This window comes from Lissotriton helveticus, chromosome 10 (genome assembly GCF_964261635.1).
Source record: "Lissotriton helveticus chromosome 10, aLisHel1.1, whole genome shotgun sequence".
NCBI lineage: Eukaryota > Metazoa > Chordata > Amphibia > Caudata > Salamandridae > Lissotriton > Lissotriton helveticus.
The window spans coordinates 13,080,611-13,098,930 of NC_136071.1; the positions used below are offsets into that span (position 1 = coordinate 13,080,611).

An 18,320-nucleotide genomic window follows, 5' to 3' on the forward strand; every position below is an offset into this window, starting at 1 on the left:
AGATGTTTTGTATAGGCGATTTACCTGCATTTATTTGTTTTGTATAATTAGCCGTTCTTAATGTAAAGCGCTCTGATATCCGCAAGGATCTTGTTCGCGCTATATAAAACAGTCAAAATAAATAAATATATAAATTGTAGCGCCTGACTCAGAGGGTAGCGTTGCAGAGCAGTCTGAGGCTTACTCAAGGGAGGTGGTGTGGGCTAGTAATCGCCATTTGCAGGTGCGCAAAAATAACACAATAATTGATTGTCCAGTTTGTACTTTGCTTTATAAAAGTAATAGTACATTTATTAAACACACACACCACTCAATACTATACACCAATTTACAGATATACATAAGCTGTTGGAATTACTTTGTGACATTGCATAACATCTCCTTTGCCCTCCGCAAAGGGGGGGGGGTCTAGTACCACCACTGCCATGTATGCACATCATCTTGCCCCCAATGCAGTGAATTGGACTAAACCTGGAGCGAGGGCCCTGCACACTGGCTCCATCTCAGTGGCGACCCCCCTATTACGTCAACCAGCATTAAACAGGGGTACACCTGCCATGGTGACACATAACCCTGACTGAGCATCTCCTACTGGCCATAAAGTATTCACCTCTACATCTTAAGGGCTAACAGTCTGGGGTCTTCACCTAAGCGCAGCAGCAAGAATACATGTTTAAGCTCACTTTAGAATGACAGTACTCAGCACATTTGGATATCATTAGAATGCATTGCAGTTACAGCCCCTAAAGGCATCGCAGATGGTCACAGGATTATGCATATAAAGCCAGACACCCTAGAATGAATGTCTGATAAAACAACCTCACTTTGCTTATGATCTCACCTTACACACCAGTACTTCACATTACACATGTGACCTTCAGTCCCTTTAAAGGAAATAACCATTAGTAAAAGCATTTTTGGTGCAATTACACCTTCACCTGCAGGGGATGCCTTCTTCCAGACACCCCCCTTAGCCTTTCACTCCTGGAGCCAATTATGCGAACACCCTGAAGAACACAAGTTCCAGCCCCGAAGGTGATAATGGTTTACGGAGCCCTTGAGCGGTTGCTTCCTTTAAATCCCCAAGACACTTTGGGTGTGACTTTCCTCTTCGTGCAGGGGGGAAGACTGCCTTCTCCAGCAGCTCCCCAGCACGTTAGCACGTGTGGTGGTGACCCCGCTCTCCTGGGGCCACCACAAGCTGTGAAACGCTGAATTGCCCTTGCAGGCTGGTCCTGACCTGCAAGGCATTATGGGTGTTGCAGCATATTATAGTAGCGGCTCCCCCGCTGCTTCGGAGGGAGCCGCGATCTCACTGTGGCTTTCGCTGCGTCGCCCGTTCTTGATTGGGGGGGTGAGTACTTCGGAATTCGGGTGATTTTAAATGAATATTTTTAGTTTCCAAAACTTCACACTTAGAAGATTTTTTTAGTCAAACCAGTCAATGTTTTCCAACGGCAGGTAAGTGAGTTACCGGTTTCCAGGTGAGTACTTCGCTGGTGAAGTTAGAATTCTGGGCGTACTCTGAGGGGTCCCCCAGGGTCAAGTAAGTACAGTTGGTTCACCCCCAGCGGCACAGGGGCGGCCGGGAGCAGATGTGGTTAGGCCCAATGTTATCCAATGGGGGGCAGGGGGCCTCCAGTTGATGGCTGCTGGCTAGCAGGCCACGCGGGTGTGGGAGCTGGGCTCCTGGTCACTTGCTCAGGGGGAAGTAGGATAGGACAAAGGTTGCACTGCCAGCGGCACTCGGGCGGCTGGGTGCAGGGTTCTTTTGAGCCGTCGGGCGCTCAATGTTATTCAATTGGAAAGGTAAAAAGTGAATAAAGGTTCCAGGCTCGGGAACGGAGACTCTCCAGGGGCGACCAGCACTTCGAGAGGTAAGTTGAGATCTTGGAGCACAGGTAGGTACCCCAAAGGAAGGCACAAGGGGATGTAGGGCGCCCGGTGCAGGTGCGTCTTTGGGTGTCGGAAAAGCTTACCCTCAGCTGGTCGCGGTTGGGGTGGCCCCTGGTTCTGAGTCTGCAGGCGTCGTCTGGTTCGTCGAGGAGGATCTTTGGGCACTGGACTTCGTGTCCCAGTTGCCGGAGGGATGTCCTCGTGTTCTTGGATCACTCGGGCAGAGGCCGGGCTCGGCGGGTGCAGAGTGGGTTGGTCCAGAGCTTCCTGGCTGGCACCAGGGGGTTTGTTGCAGCAGAGCCTCTGCTGATGGGAGTCCCAATCTTTAAGAGGGTCAAGGCAGGCAGGTCCTCTGGGTGTCCCAAGATTGCTGTCTGCAGGAGTCGCCGGGATTGGTGAGGAGCAGGTTCCAGGATTGACAGGCCGGTAGGCATGGGGTCAAGTCAGTTGTTGTCGTCCTGTTAGCAGCTGCACGGCGGGTCTTCTTCTTGATCTTCTTTCTTGTTTTCTTATCGGGATCTAAAGAAGGAAGGTTCAGGCAACCCCTAAATACTGAATTTAGGGGTGTTACAGCTAGGGCAAGGACAGGGACCAATAGGTCCCTGTCCTGGGGTGGGTACACCCCCTAGCCTGCTCCTCTCCTGTGGGAGGGGGGCAGGAGCCTAGCTATGATTAGGCAGGGCTGTCCATCTTCAAGATGGCCGGAACCCGGGGTCGTGCTTCACCTCGTCTCCCCCACCTGAGGGTTGGAGTTGGCACAGGTCGGCACCCCTTCCCCTTCCTGACAGTTTTTCCCGCCAGTCTTCCCGCCAGAGTGGGGGTCAGGACTGGTGGGGGCCAGTTGCTGGGTACAGCAAATGGTCTGGAGAAGCTCACAGAGGCGGCATGCCTTTGAAGTTTTCCCCGGTCCATCCTGGGGGAGGAGACATAGCACCTCGCCCAGGGTGTGCATTGTTGCAGGCCCAGGAGAGCGGGGGCTCTCCACCCAGGGGTCCAGCAACATGTCTGCTGTGTGGCAGCCTCTGCAGCCACTCAGCCAAGGCGTGGATTGTAGGTTAGGTTTTCAGGGTGCATCTCTAAGATGCCCCCTCGTGCATTCTAAATTAAATCCCACACTGGCATCAGTGCGGGTTTAATGTGCTGAGAAGTCCGATACTAAACTTGTCAGTCTTCAGTGTAGCCATTATGGTGCTGTGGAGTTCGTAATGACAACCTCCCGGCACCATATACTCTTAAATGGCATCACTGCACTTACAGTGCCCAGGAATGGCCCTGGGTCCTGTAGGGGCACCGGGCTCATGCACCTGTGCCCACACCTCTGGCATAGGACACCCAGCTAGAGGGGTGACTGAAGTATGCCAGGGCAGTGGGTTCTGTGCACATGGCACACAGGAATGTGTGCCATGTCGACTCTTGTTTTAGTTCTGTACTTAGGCACTCAACCTCCAGAGGCAGTGTGTGTGTGTCAGGGTACAGGGCCCCCTACGGGTGGCACAATAAGTGCTGGAGCCCTCAGGGGTCTTCTGGTCACCATGCCCTGGGTACCATTTACTAGGGGCTGACAGGTGGCCAGAGATGCTAATTGGGTTTTAGTTTCAACACTGTTTTAGGTAAGGAACACCGACCCTGGGTACCTGGTTGGCAGGAGCCCAGGGCACACTCAGTCAAAGCACATCAGCAGTTAAAAAGAAACTGGGAGCATACCAATGCAAGAAAGATGGCACTTTCTCACAAGCTGCTCCTGGACTGCGCTCTCTAGGAATCCCCCTGCACAGCCCCTACACGTGTGCACACGCATGTACACTTTTCTGCATGTAACCAGCGGTGTGCCCCATACTCCAGCTGCTGCGCAGCGGCCTGGACAAGCCAGGGGGACACCAGTAAAATCCCCATGCAGTCTCTAACATCCTGAGTTCACTGGGTGAGTCCCAGTTTGAGCCTCCCCCACAGTAAAAGCTCAACAATTAGGTGCGAAAAAAGGGAAAAATTTGGGTGGCCCATAGTGTCAGAACCTCCTTCTAACAGATACCTTGTTGGTTCTAAAATAAAACTACTATATATTTTGATACAAAACAATTGGCCTAGAGTTCATTTCTTGAGTGTGTGAGACCTGATACTCTGATACTGCCTTACTGCTCGACCAAGCTACCACTTTAGAGAGTAAGGTTATATCGAACGTTAGCCTCTGCCATACCTCTGGGGACTGTGGACTCTGTGCACACTGTACCTTACTTTGGTCCAGTACATATAGAGCCACTTTCTTACAGTACCAAACAATCAAAGTATCAAAGCGTTCATATGAAATAGGTGTGTCCTACTAGAATGTATCTTAGTGGTGCACAAGTGTAGGACACATGTAACATTTCCTCCTCTCTGATTTTGATGACCTGTCCCTCTAGGCTTCTCATTCTAATATACTGTGAAAGTTCATTTGCTTAATCTTTCCCCTCAGGTTGTACGCTCAGCAGCCACTAGTGGGGCTGGAAGTACCACATCTGGCGTGGTGTCGGGAAGCCTGGGATCAAGAGAAATTAACTACATCCTGCGGGTTTTGGGTCCTGCAGCATGTCGCAATCCAGAGATTTTCACAGAGGTGGCAACTGGCTGTATTCGCATTGCACTTCCAGCTCCCCGAGGATCCGGCACTGGTAAGTTTGTTGAAGCGTCATTTGCTTGTACAACCCTTCATTTTGATACAGAAATGCATGCGTCAGATACTTTTCCAATAAATTCCTCATTGTAGAAATACCCTACCTCTTGCTCAAGGTGACTTCAGAGGGGCTCTGAAGTGGCAATATATAGATAACTTCTTTACATGTTATGGTTTGCTTCTTTTTATCTGGTCGCCCCAGACGCCAAGGTCTGGTCCTAAATGCTGTTTATCCAGATGACATTACATACGTCTGCTTCAATCCCCAATGAATTGTGTATGTATTACTTAGACCAGGAACAGTACCGCAAAATGTGCGGCATTTCTACAAGCTGTCAAAGGCCTATTGTCATGTTTACTGTTTGAGGGTTCACTTGCCGTCATGAAGTTGCACTTGTATATCTGAAAGAGATTGGTTAGTGATAGATTCCTTACCTCAGAATATCACCAGGTGTCAGACTGGATCCAGAAAGTTTCCGTGAGCAGTACCCCTGCGCGTCGGTAGACTTTGTCGTACGGCTCCGCGAACGTCGTTGGCATCGTAGTCGCCGAGATGACGTCGGCGGAGCTTCTTAGATGTGCCATTCCGCGCCAGCAACGTCTGTTTTCTCTTTTCCGCGCCAGCAACGTCTGTTTTCTCTTTTCCGCGCCAGCAACGTCTGTTTTCTTTTTTCCGCGCCAGCAAGCGCAGATCCGGAGAGAGCGGTACCCCCGGTCCTAGCACCTCGCCAAGGATGTGCTTAGTTGCAGGCCGAGGAGAGCGGGGGGCTCTCCACCCAGGGGTCCAGCAACATGTCTGCTGGGTGGCAGCCTAGGCAGCCTCTAAGACAAGACGTGGATTGTAGGTTAGGTTTCAGGGGGCCATCCCTCGGCATTGTAAGTGCAGTGCTGCCATTAAGAGTATATGGTGCTGGGAGGTTGTCATTACGAACTCCACAGCACCATGATTGCGTCACTGAAGACTGACAAGTTTGATATCAAACTTGTCGGCACATTAAACCCGCACTGATGCCAGTGTGGTTTTTAATGTAAAATGCACTACAGAGGGCATCTTAGAGATGCCCCCTGAAACCGAACCTACAATCCACGTCTGGGCTGAGTGGCTGCCTAGGCTGCCACACAGCAGACATGTTGCTGGACCCCTGGGTGGAGAGCCCCCGCTCTCCTGGGCCTGCAACAATGCACATCCAGGGCGAGGTGCTATGTCTCCTCCCCCAGGATGGACAGGGGGACGCTTCAAAGGCATACCGCCTCTGAGAGCTTCCCCAGACCATTTGCTGTACTCAGCAACTGGCCCCCACCAGTTCTAGCCCCCACTCTGGCAGGAAGACTGGCGGAGGAAAGGGGGTGTGCCAGCCTGTGCCAACTCCACCCCTCAGGTGGGAGAGGAGAGGTGAAGCACAACTCCGGGCTCCTGCCATCTTAAGGATGGGGAGCCCTGCCCAATCATAGATAGGCTCCTGCCCCCCCCTCCCACAGGAGAGGAGCAGGATAGGGGGTGTACCCACCTCAGGACAGGGACCTATTGGTCCCTGCCCTTCCCCTACCTGTAACACCCCTAAATGTAGTATTTAGGGGCACCCTGAACCTTCCTTCCTCAGATCCAGATACCGAAACTAAGAAGATCAAGAAACAAGACCTTCTGTGCAGCTGCTAAGAAGACGACACCAACTGACTTGGCGCCAGACCTACAGGCCTGTCGACCCTCGAACCTGCTCCTGCAAAACCTTGGCTCCTTCTGTGGTCAGCCACCTCAAAAACCCTGGAGGACCTGACTGCCTTGTGACTCTACCAAGACTGGGACTCTCATGAGCAGTGGTTCTGCTCAAACAACAATACCCCTGGTGCCAGCCAGGAACCGCGAATCCAACCCACTCTGCACCTGCGGAGCCCGGCCTGTGCCTAATAGAACAAAGACCCTGACGACGTTCCCCCGGCGATTCTGAGCTGGAATCCAGTGCCCAAGCATCCTCCTCAACAACCCAGACGACGCCTGCAGCCTCAGGACAAGGTGTAGGAGAGTAGGGTCTGCTTCCTATGGTCACCCCCACATTTTGCTTTGCTTTACTGGTTTTCAGTTAGATATGGCTGTGGGCCTGCTAATCAGACCCACAGCCCAGATGCACTCTCTAAATTCACACCATGTACTATAGGTACATCCACTATTGGGAATTGGTTCACCTTGTCAGCCCCTGTAGAAGTGCACCATTGGTGCCCAGGGCATAGGTGCAACTAGGGGCTGCAGCATGTATTATGCCACCCCTGGCTGGCCACTCAAATGGACACAACTGGCTGATCACGCAGCTGGGGCAAGGTCGTGTAAACACCCCTTGCTTAGGTGTAGTGTTCGTATACCTAACTATATATAGACACATAGTGACCTATAAGTCACTCCTATGGCAGGCCTTAACAATCCTGAAGGCAGAGTGCTTGGTTTTATGTGAGATGGTGCTCTAGCATGAGCTGAGCCTGTCTGCAGCTTTCGGAACCATGTCCTTATAGCTGTTCTATGATATTGCCATACCATATACTCTTACGTGCATTCTAATCCTCACGGTTAATGCTAACTTTGGTTTGGCTTTATCTAAACATGTCGTGTAAGGTGTAATACTCTTTGGAATACTACCCCCTCGCCAATTCTGGCGACGGGGGTAGCATTCCACCCTTCTAGAGGGAGAAGGCATGTTGTTGCTGACTATCCCGGTTAAAGTTAACCAGAGCCCCAGCGTCACAAAATGGACGCGGCTGCCACAGACACAAGTCTGACCTCCAGCTGCTGGGAGTCCTTCCAGTCACGGAGGTTTGGACAATAGGTTTCCTGCCTGGAGAGGTGCGAGCACCACCCCAGACAGGACTTTGGGCCAGATGTAGGTAGCCAAATACCGGTCGGTAACGGCCGAATTCGGCCGTTACCGACCCGTATTTGGCTTTTGACATGTAGGGGGAAGGAAACAGACCAATTCGGTAATTTTACCGAATCGGTAAATATACCGGTCGGTAAATTTACTGACCAGTATTTTTACAGAATCGGTAAAATTGAGATGTAGGTGGGACTCTTCTGAGTCCCACAAGCCCTACAAATTCGGTATTTTACCATCAAATTCAATTTGATGGTAAAATATCGATTCAGGTGTGCATGCACATGTGTGCATGCACACCTGTGCCATATGACAGGCAGACCTGCCCTTAGGGCAGGTATGCCTGCCACATGGCCCCCCAAACCTTTTTTGGGGGGTGCTAGAGGGTGTCAAAGTGACACCCCCTGCACCCTCTTCAAAATCGGTATTTACCGATTCGGTAAATACCGACCGGTAATGCCCATTCATTCCTATGGGCTTCAAAGCCCATAGGAATAAATGGGCATTACCGGTCGGTATTTACCGAATCGGTAAATACCGATTTTTACCGATTCGGTAAAAGGAACATCTGGATGTTCCTACATCTCACCCCCTTCTTATTTACCGATTCCTATTTACCGAATCGGTAAAATTCGGTAAATAAGAATCGGTAAATTTTCCCTACCTACATCTGGCCCTTTGTGTATTGGGACAGGGAGGGCTGAATAGAATGACACACTGGCTGGGGCACACTAGGTGCTCCATGCAAACCCCAGTGCAAACCGTTTGCTGGGGCACTCCAGCCCCAGCTCTGGCGCGAAACTGGACAAAGGAGAGGTGATCTAACCACCCCCCTTCATGGTCCCACCCATAGGAGGGACCTAGAAAGTAATCCAGCCCCTTTTAGTTGTATAAAGGTAGGAGCTGAGTCCTGAGACTTTAGATTAATCCTGAAATCGAAACTTGACACGAAACTCTGGACCTTCGACGTCCTGCTGAAGCTGAAGACTGAAGAATCTCCCTTGTGGCCAAGGAGTGACCACCCTGGGCAACCAGGCACCATCCAGCAAATCAACGGCTTGCTTTGTCAACGTTCCCGCCGGAACCTGAGCACAGAGCCTGACAAGGCCCAGACTTCCAGACCTCTCTGACCCTCTCTTCACGACTGCAGCATAGCTGAGATCCGTGGAGCCGACGAGACACGTGGGACCAGACATCTTGAAAACGCCTGCAACTTGCTAACTGTGCTGCTCCTGAGGCATCCTCGAAGCTGTGCACTGGGGACTGAGAAACCCCGAACCCGAGCTCCACCTGCACCGAAGATCAGCACTCCACGAGTTCTGCGTGGGGCCCTTCTGCTTGTGTTCTGCTCGACTCGTTGTCCGGTTGCTGGCCCGTTGGCTAGTAGACTCTGTGACGACAATCCTTTTGAACTAACTTACTGATCTGGTTGCTCCAGACTGGCCTTTGCCTCCTTGCAAAGGTGAGGCACCTCAGACCTTGCTGGTCTGCACCAGAAGCCTTCTTTGAATCCTGCGTGGGTTGCCTTTGCCAAGGCTTGCTGACCCCAATCCGGCATTCTACCCCTCCATCTGAGAGAGCCTTCGTGGGACAGCTCCTCTCCAGCACCTGGTCGTCCTCGACGCCTCCTGGTCCGCGTGGCTGCAAAGACCAGCTTCACGACAGCACTCGATTGCTCCTCGACGTCATCTGGTTCCTTCCTGGTTCCACCCGGTCACTGGCTAGTGACCCAGACTCTGTCCCCTCTGCTTTCAGGTTCTCTTCATCTTCGATCCACCCTTGGATCAACCCGGACATCTTCCTCCTGGTCACCTGCAGCATCTTTCTTCAAAGGCTCCATAGGACTCAACGGCGAAACCCGACACATCTTCACACCTATGCACCCGCTTCCTGTGGGTGAGGTAACTAGAGTACTTCGGTGCTCCCAAGGGTATTGACTATCCAAGTGTCTAGGTTTTTAGTTTTTTCCTCCTAGCTAAACCGGAAGTGTCCTAAATCCTTCTAAATCTAACTTCTAAGTTCCCATTGACTTTACATTGACTCACGCGTGTGTGTAAAGACACTGCCGCGCCGCCTGTGGGCCTCCTACGTCTAAACTAAGGTTCAGATAGTGTAGCCCCAGCGATTCCCTAGGCCCTTGGCATTTCCTTTTCTCGTGACGTGGTACTTATACCACTTTCTTAGTATATGGTTTGCTTCGCCCCTAGGGCCTAACTGTAAATTGTGCAACTTAACGTATTCTGAATAAGTATCTTGTTATGTGCTTGGGAAACCACATCGGATTCATCGAGCACTGCTGGAGGCTCACTCGTCTTTTGTTACCTGTCATCGGATTCAACCAACGACTTGCCGGACCCGCTGCGCAGGTCCCGCTGCGCCAGAGGACACCCTGTGGGGCGCTGGAGGGGAGCTCTATATTTTAAAACTTCTTTGTCCACGGGCAGGGCTGCAAGCTGCCTAGCAGGGACTCCATTGTCCAGGAGTCCCTGCGTGCAACACCTGTGGCCGCTCTCCCTGCCGGCAACGCCCCCTGACTGCTGTTGAAAAGTGCAGCGCTTCCTTTTGCCAAGCGGGAAACCACATCTGATTCATCGAGCACTGCTGGAGGCTCACTCGTCTTCTGTTACTTGTCATCGGATTCAACCAACGACTTGCCGGACCCGCTGCGCGGGTCCCGCTGCGCCAGAGGACACCCTGTGGGGCGCTGGAGGGGAGCTCTATATTTTAAAACTTCTTTGTCCACCGGCAGGGCTGCGAGTTGCCTAGCAGGGACTCCATTGTCCAGGAGTCCCTGCGTGCTACACCTGTGGCCGCTCTCCCTGCCGGCAACGCCCCCTGACTGCCCTATATTACAGGGCGGAGCATCCGCTGCGCGGGAGCGACCGGGAGCGACCGGGAGCGACCGGGAGCGAAGAGCGGGCCGTTTGAGGCCGTGAGAGTCCGGTCCGGGCCCTGTCTCTTTTCTGCCATATCAAGGACGTTTAAACACCTGTGAAATGAGTACCAGGGAAACCAGAAGTAAAACAACATCCTTCCTAGCCGCGGCCGGAGCTGTCAAAGGCCCCATTGACACCTACTTTGCTAAAGCTGGTTCTCTCCTGATTGAGGAAATCGAGGTCCTGGAGCGAAGAATCTCCCAAGAAATAGACTGGGTAAGGAGATCTTCAATGGGCCCAATCGCCCAAGCTAGAACCCCAGAAGTTAGATCCGGTTTGGCAACTAGCGGTAGCACTGATCAGGTCACATGTCCATCTCCAGGCATTTCAATTACAAACCCAGAGTTCACCATTGAGGCTCCGAGTGACTTTGAGGATATGAGCCTTATGGCCCTACCCAATACTCAAATTCCCCAAGCAACATCAACATTAGCCGAGAATACTGAGGCAGCCAAAGTTATAGAACCCAACATAGATAGTAATAGGGGGGCTAGAGAAGGGGCTATACAAAAAAAGAAGTGGGGGCCCCAAAACAAAGAAGATAACAGGATCAAATCTCCCAAACCATCTAGAGGTAAAGGGGGGAAAGGAGCCATCTCTGTTACCGTGCCAGAGAGGTCGGGAATGTCAACTCCCCCTAGAACTATTAACACAACCTCACTACTACAGCCTACTAACACCGCGCCAGTAGACATCACTTCCGATGACATCTCACTGGAGGACATAGGCACACTTTTTAAGTCCCTATTGAGTCCCCTGGAGGCTAGATTGATTAAGATCGAAGCCAGATTAGTTATCATCGAAAAAGCAACTGTGCAACTTGCTGATTCAAGGAAACTTGATAATAGTGGATCTAAAATAGTAAAAGAGGGACTAGGACCCAAGTCCGCAAAGGGTAATGGACCTCCTATAGCCACAAATAAACTTCTACCCACAAACCCCAAACCTTTACAATCCACACCAAACAATACTCCGCAACCTCCAAATGCCAACAAGGCCCCTATTCCAACACAGCAAACAGCAACTGCCACTCCTAAAATAATCCCCCCATGAAAGACAATGCTCTGCCCTCGACTAATGCCAAGGGTGACCCACCATTTACTGGAGAGAAACCAAACACTAACCGCAGATATAAGCCTATAAACCTCCCCCCAGAAGCAGCACCTTACACCTTAGTTCTGGCGGGGGTCCCGGAATTAAAATCTCCTATATTTGAATCTACTACCTCACTTAAGAACAAAGTCATTAACTGGCTCTCTGTAAATAGACCACTCCCGAGAGGAACAACCAGTGATATCTCCATGGCTAGGAGGGCAACGTGGGTGGGTCACACTAGGAAATCCATTAGAGGAGACTGTATCCTGGTCACCTTTAGAGACCCGAATACAGCCGCATATATCTGCACCTGGGCCTCCGATGAGGATTTTGGCAGTAACATTCAACCACTTCCTCTTTCATTTTTTTACCCCTCAAGCCTTTATAACTTAGAGGACCACAGATGGGGGCACCACCAAGAGCTACTGGACGGTTGGGAAAATTGCACTAGGGAGAATAATGTCCACCCACAACACAGGGGAAGACTAATAGAGCAGTTCCCTTCGTATGGGGATGAGGCTGGCTGGGAAATAGTTACAGGGAGGAGGGGGGGGGGGTGGTTACAGGAGAGGAATTCCTGGGCCACACAGAACACACTACCCAGCCTATCTGTCTACTCACAATAGATACAGTAGCTTAGAAATGGTGGACTGACAGGCGGCTGAAGTGGGGAGTGTTCTACAAGTATCTCCCACGATTGAGATCAACACACTCCCAGCGCCAGATACATATGCTAAGGCATCTAATATAGTTGAATTTAGTCAGGATCCAAGTATGACGGACCCTACTTTATCCCCTACTAATATGCCTTCGCATATGAATTACTCGCCCACAAGCCAATCGGCGCCCTTGGAGCTCATCCCCAACAACCCTGTTTTTATAGGCCTAGCCACTACCCAACTGTCACATATAACAGTGATCTCTTGGAATGTGGCAGGCCTAGCCAATAAAATAGACTGCATAGAGTGGGGTTCCTGCATCAGCTCCAAAAATATACTCCTTTTCCAAGAGACTTGGGCGCGCGAGGAAATATTATTTCCGGGCTTCGCCTCTTTTTCCAAAGCCGCTAAATGGGGGGGAAGGGGCAGGCCGTCAGGGGGACTCACGACCTGGGTAGCAACGGACCTAGGTTGTCAAGCTACCTGTATAGAGACCGCCTCAGATGACATATTGGCTGTTTTACTTGAGTGGCCAGACTCCATGAAGTTGTTAGTCATTAACATTTATTCAAGGCCGGTACCAATGCACAAAGAATCTGGTACCATAGATGAATTAGCTCGGCTTCTAGATGGCATTCCATGTGAACTCGCCTGCCTGGTGGGAGGTGATTTTAACTCTCATTACGAACCACTGCCTGGTCTACGTGACGGGCCTTCCTATGAGGAAGATTCATGTTGGTTCGTCCCTGAGACGGTGGCACCACCTCCAAGGGCCTGGACTCCTTTGGCTTTGCAGATAACTGCCCTCACTCTCAACCAAGGTCTAAGGGCATGCAATGGCCGCTGCAATTCAGACATACCCAGTATCCATACCTATAACAAAACAGGCAGCGAATCTAGACTGGATTACATTATGGTTAAACTGTTCATGTGGCCATCAATAGTTGATTTTAAAGTCACCGAAAGAATGGACAGTGACCATAACGCCTTAGAATTGACTTATTCCCCGCCTGGGGGTGAGGTTGCATCTCACGGAACGGACAAAGATAAGGCGGGGCTCCTACTTGAAAATAATCGGAGGAAAGTCAAGTGAGAGAAACTGGCCAATAGTCTAGATAGAATACCACAGTTATATGAAAGGATCATCCCATTTCTGGAGAGCGCCTTTCAGTTAGGAAATGAGGTGCAAGATGATGCCAGCAGAGGATGCTTGCACAAATACACGCAGACATCATCAAAACCTTAGAGCAGGATCTGTTCACATCCTCAGGGAAAAGGAAAGGCCCCCCGTCCAAGACGTCTTGGTATAACGCCGCTTGCAGGGAAGCCAAGGCCCATTTGTTACTTGCTATAAAGGGACGTCTTAGCAAGGAAGAAATCCGTGCCAGGAGAAGATTGTACAAAAACCTCCTGGAGAATGCGCGGGCGGAATGGGACCACGATTACTGGTAAAATCTAGTTGGAGCACTAACAAACAGATTCCCGCAAATTTTGGCGCGTAGTGGCTAATGGCACGGAGGACTTAGCCTCCGCAATAGAGCCTAACATAGCCCCTACGGTATGGCAAAGCCACTTCGAGGCGTTGTATGCGGAGGGAGGGGGGGACCAAAATAGAGCTGGTATCACAAAGACATCTAGCCCCACTGGGGTTCCTTTTACTGAAAAAGAGGTGAGGGAGGCCATTAAAGGCCTAGCTGCTGGAAAAGCCCGGGACTTGATGGGGTGCCCGGGGACTTGTTCAAGCAAGAACCAGGGATATGGGCACCTTATTTCACATTGATATTCAATGCCATTCTGGGGGGGAATGGAGGTGCCCGATACTTGGTTGGGAGCAGAGGTGGTCCCAATCTACAAAAAGGGATCCCCTCTGCTTCCTGCCAACTATCGTCCCATCAGTCTTATCGATATATCCCAAAAACTTTTCGGAAGACTGATCCTGAATCGGCTCCAGGCCTGGATTGAAGAGATGGACATCCTGTCCCCCTATCAGGCAGGATTTAGGCAGGGTGTATCGACCATAGACCAAATTTTCAGGCTGAATCTCCTTTACTGGAGAACAGCGGTAATCGAGGGCGGCACTCTGTATACTATTTTTGTAGACTTACGTGCCGCCTTCCATTTGGTACCCAGAGCGAGACTGTGGAGAGTTATGGAAGAGCTGAACGTCCCCGGTGATATTCTGCAATTCTGATGAGACTACACTATAACAACTACGCTTGCGTAAGGTGTGGCAAAGGTGGCAAGTTAACCGAAAGGTACCCCGTTCGCAGAGGGGTTAGACAGGGTTGTGTGCTTGCACCGACCCTGTTTTGCCTCTTTGTGAACGGGGTTGTTGCCCACCTAAACAGGATTGCCAACACCGATGCCCCAAAGTTGACAGGCAGCAGGGTGCCAGCAATTATGTTTGCAGATGACACCCTGCTGCTGTCCAAATCCCCTATGGGGATTCAACGCATCTTGGACGTTTTTTTTAGAGTTCTGCTCTGAACGAGGATTGGAAATCAACCCACAGAAAACTAAATTTATGATTTTGAATCCTAACCCCCACAATCGAGCCCCACCTAGGCTAGGCACAGTCCAACTAGAACGTGTGCACAATATTGAATACTTGGGGATTACTTTAAATGAACATTTAACGTGGACGACTCACCAGACTAAAGTGAACATCAAACTGGCTCAGTTGGCGGGTGGCACTATACGTCTGGCAAATAAATCCTCCTATCGCCCACTAACCCCAATCATTCATATCTACAAAATTCAAGCCCGTGCAGGTGTTACATATGGGGGTGAGCTGTGGGGACACTCAACTCTCTAAATTACAGTCAACTGAAAATAAATTTCTGAGACAGGTCGTTGCCCTCCCTCAGAGTACTCCATTGCTTCCCCTTAGATTAGACTTGGGAATTCGACCAATAACTGAGGAGCTAGGACTTAAACCCCTAACATTTTGGAGGCGTTTGTGGTGTAGCCCAGATCTTATAAACTATAGAGAGGAGCTGCAGGAATTCTTGGAGCTACGGAATGCCAAGAGGATCCCGTGGTTGACTTATGTGAAGGGAATGCTAGAGGAGATGGGCTACCCGGAACTTTGGACGGATCCTTCAAACACGTGCCTAAAGATTCCAAAAAAGGCACTTGTGAGAGCATACCAAGAACTGATGCTCACAAAAGCTATTGACGCCACTCGTGAGGGATCCTTGACACATTTGTTCCTAAAAGTGAAAGACTCCTATTGTCTCGAAAGTACTCTAGACGCTATGTCTCCTGTATTAACGAGGAAATTATTCTTACAATGGAGATACGGAAGCCTCCCTTTAGCTTCATTTACAGTGTCCTGGTCATGCCGCTCCACCACAGAAACTTGCCCAGTGTGTGCTCATCCGAAGGAGGATGACGTTCACGTTGTCTTCTTCTGCAAGGGCTATGAGAGGAGCAGGAAATACTGGTTAGTCCCACTACTCAGGAACCTGGGTTTTAGATCTTTTCAACCTGCTTACAGAGTTTTAAAGACAGACCTCTCCCCCACTGTAGTCTTTGCCCTCTCGAAATTTTTAACCTCTATGTGGTTCACTCGAAGCCGATGGGTCAAAAGACTTGTATAAAAAGACTCCTTGAAAGTTATATACTGTTTTCGCAGTACCCCTTGTTTTAAAATGTTTTATATTCGATCACATTGTGTTTAATTCGTTTTTAATTGTGTATAAATGTTATGTGTCTTTTATGATCTGTGATCGAAATAAAGATTTTTGGAATGGAATGGCTTGGCCTCTGATCTCAAAGAGTTCAGAGGAGTGGGTTAGTAAATAAATACATATATATTTTATATATATATCCTGTGTGGTGTCCTTTCATTTGATATTCAAGGGGTTACATATGGTAAAACAGCTGGCTTCACATGCCCTCAAGAGACTTTTAGCCTAAGACTGTTCTGTCCACGCTACCACTAGGATAGCTGGTCTATAAGGTTGACTTACAACCATCACCATAAGGGTTGTTTGGACTGGTCCAAGGTGTTCACTAGAATAGTGAACATCATATACCAGGCCAACTTCTCACACAAGGGACCCCTCCAACTGCGACCAGCAGGGAGGGTAAGATTTCTCGACCTCAAAAGATACCCCTGCACCTGGCACCCCACGGCCCCCTGTGCCCAACTCCTTGGTGCCTAGCTATCCTCCAAGATCCCAACTTACCCCTCGAAGTGTCGGTCACTCAAGAAGATCCTCGTCCCCGAGCCTGCAGCCTTTGTTCACTTTTCAAGATCTCCATTGAATAACATTGAGCGCCCGATGGCACAAAAGCACCCTGCGCCCAGCCGCCTGAGTGCCCCTGGCAGTGCAACCTTTGTCCTAATCTACTTCCCCATTTGCCCTGAGCAAGTGACCAGGAGCCCAGCTCCCACAGCCGCGTGGCCTGCTAGCCAGCAGCCACCAACCGAAGGCCCCCTGCCTCTCATTGGATAACATTGGGCCTATTACCTCTGCACCTGGCTGCCCTTGTGCCCAGAACCTTAACTCTACCAGTCGAGTACTTACCTAAAAGCCGACATTGACTGGTTTCACTTGGAAATTCTTCTAAGTGTGGAGTTTTGGAACTTTAAAATATTCATCTAAAATCAGCCGAACTAGGAATTCAGATTTACTCACCTATTATCAGGAGAGACCACATTGCTGCATCTTTGAGCCCAGTACTGATCCTGAAAAGTAATTTTAACCGTACTTACCAGTAACTTGAATTTCCTTCCATAGGATATAATTGCCTGCTTTTTGCTGATAATGTTTCTAAGTGTCGATTTTTTTAAACTTACAAATATTTTTTAAAAACCATGCCAACGATAAAAATGTAATTACTTGCCTGTTTTACATAATGTCCCAATGCTGAACCTAGGAGCCCAGCACTGGATTACAAAAGTAACGCAAACATACTTTACCTGCAGATTGAATTTCCTTCCATAGGATAACATTGGTCATTTTACCTAGAAAAGTTTCTAAGTGTCAACTTTTAAAATACAATAATATTCCTTAAAAATCATTACTGTAACCAAAATGCTTTTACTGAACTGTTTACAGTGCATGTCCCAGGACTGAATCTAGGATCCAGTTCTGTGGTTAGAAAAGTAATCTACAAAGTAATTAATTTCATTTAACTAGAAATTCCCGTTGACCTCAATGTTGCATTGTGTCTGAAATTGTGTTGCCTTTTGCAACAAACTGTAGCTATTTTAATCAAGAAGGCTGTTGCCTATTTGAAAAGTATTTAACTAAAGTAATTCATTCCGAGAAAGTATATTGTTACCTTTTTGGTTCTAAAATAAAACAACTATATCATTTGATATAAAAACAATTGGCCTAGAGTTCAGTCTTTGAGTGTGTGAAATTTGCGGACTGTGTGTACAACAAATGCTTTACACTGTCCTCTGGTACTGCCTTACTGCTCGACCAAGCTACCACTTTAGAGAGTAAGGTCACACCTGAGTTTAACCTCAGGTATACCTCTGTGGACTCTGTGCACACTGTACCTTACTTTGGTCCCGTCTATACACAGAGCCACTTTCTTACAAAGCCTTCCTAGTCCGAGCTTCCAGGCCCATTCGACGCCAGTGAGGGGCAGGGTTCGCCATCACCACCTCCACTGGCGCAACATCACCTCGGGCAGGTGGGTGCTGCAAATCGTCCGAAGGGGCTACTCCCTCCCCTTCGAGGCGACCCCCTCCGGCCATGTCACCGCAGAACCACCGCGTGTCGGAGGATCACTTGCAACTTCTGTAGGAGGAAGTTATGGCCCTCTTGGCCAAGGGGGCCATCGATCGCGTTCCTGGGCCAGAAGAAGGTCATGGTTGCTATTCCCACTACTCTCTGGTCCTCAAGAAGGATAAGGACTTGTGTCCTATCTTGGACCTCATTGACATCAACAGCTTCCTCTGGAAGGAGAAGTTCAAGATGTTGACACTTGCTCAGGTCTTGTCTGCTCTGGAGACTGGATGTTAGCCTTGCACTTGTAGGATGCATATTTCCTCATCCCCGTCCTGCCAGCCCACCGATGTTACCTGCGGGTCACGGTAGGCCATAAGCATTGTCAGTTTACCGTGCTCCCCTTCGGCCTTACTAGCGCCCCTCGGGTGTTCACGAAAGTGATGACGGTGGTCGCAGCTCATCTGCGCAGATCAGGGGTTCCAGTCTTCCCCTATCTTGATGACTGGTTGTTGAAGGCGGGCTTGCCCTAGGCA

At 49.8% G+C, this 18,320-nt stretch overlaps 1 protein-coding gene across 2 annotated transcripts in view; it reads left to right on the plus strand.

Moving 5' to 3' along the window:
* Positions 1-18,320, plus strand: part of HUWE1 (HECT, UBA and WWE domain containing E3 ubiquitin protein ligase 1) — a 1,655,742-nt gene that overhangs the window by 779,103 nt on the left and 858,319 nt on the right. For both annotated transcript variants that reach the window (XM_078664564.1, XM_078664565.1), the window contains one exon: positions 4,349-4,544. In XM_078664564.1, coding sequence (XP_078520690.1) covers positions 4,349-4,544 — 196 coding nt within the window. The remainder of the gene's footprint in view (positions 1-4,348; positions 4,545-18,320) is intronic.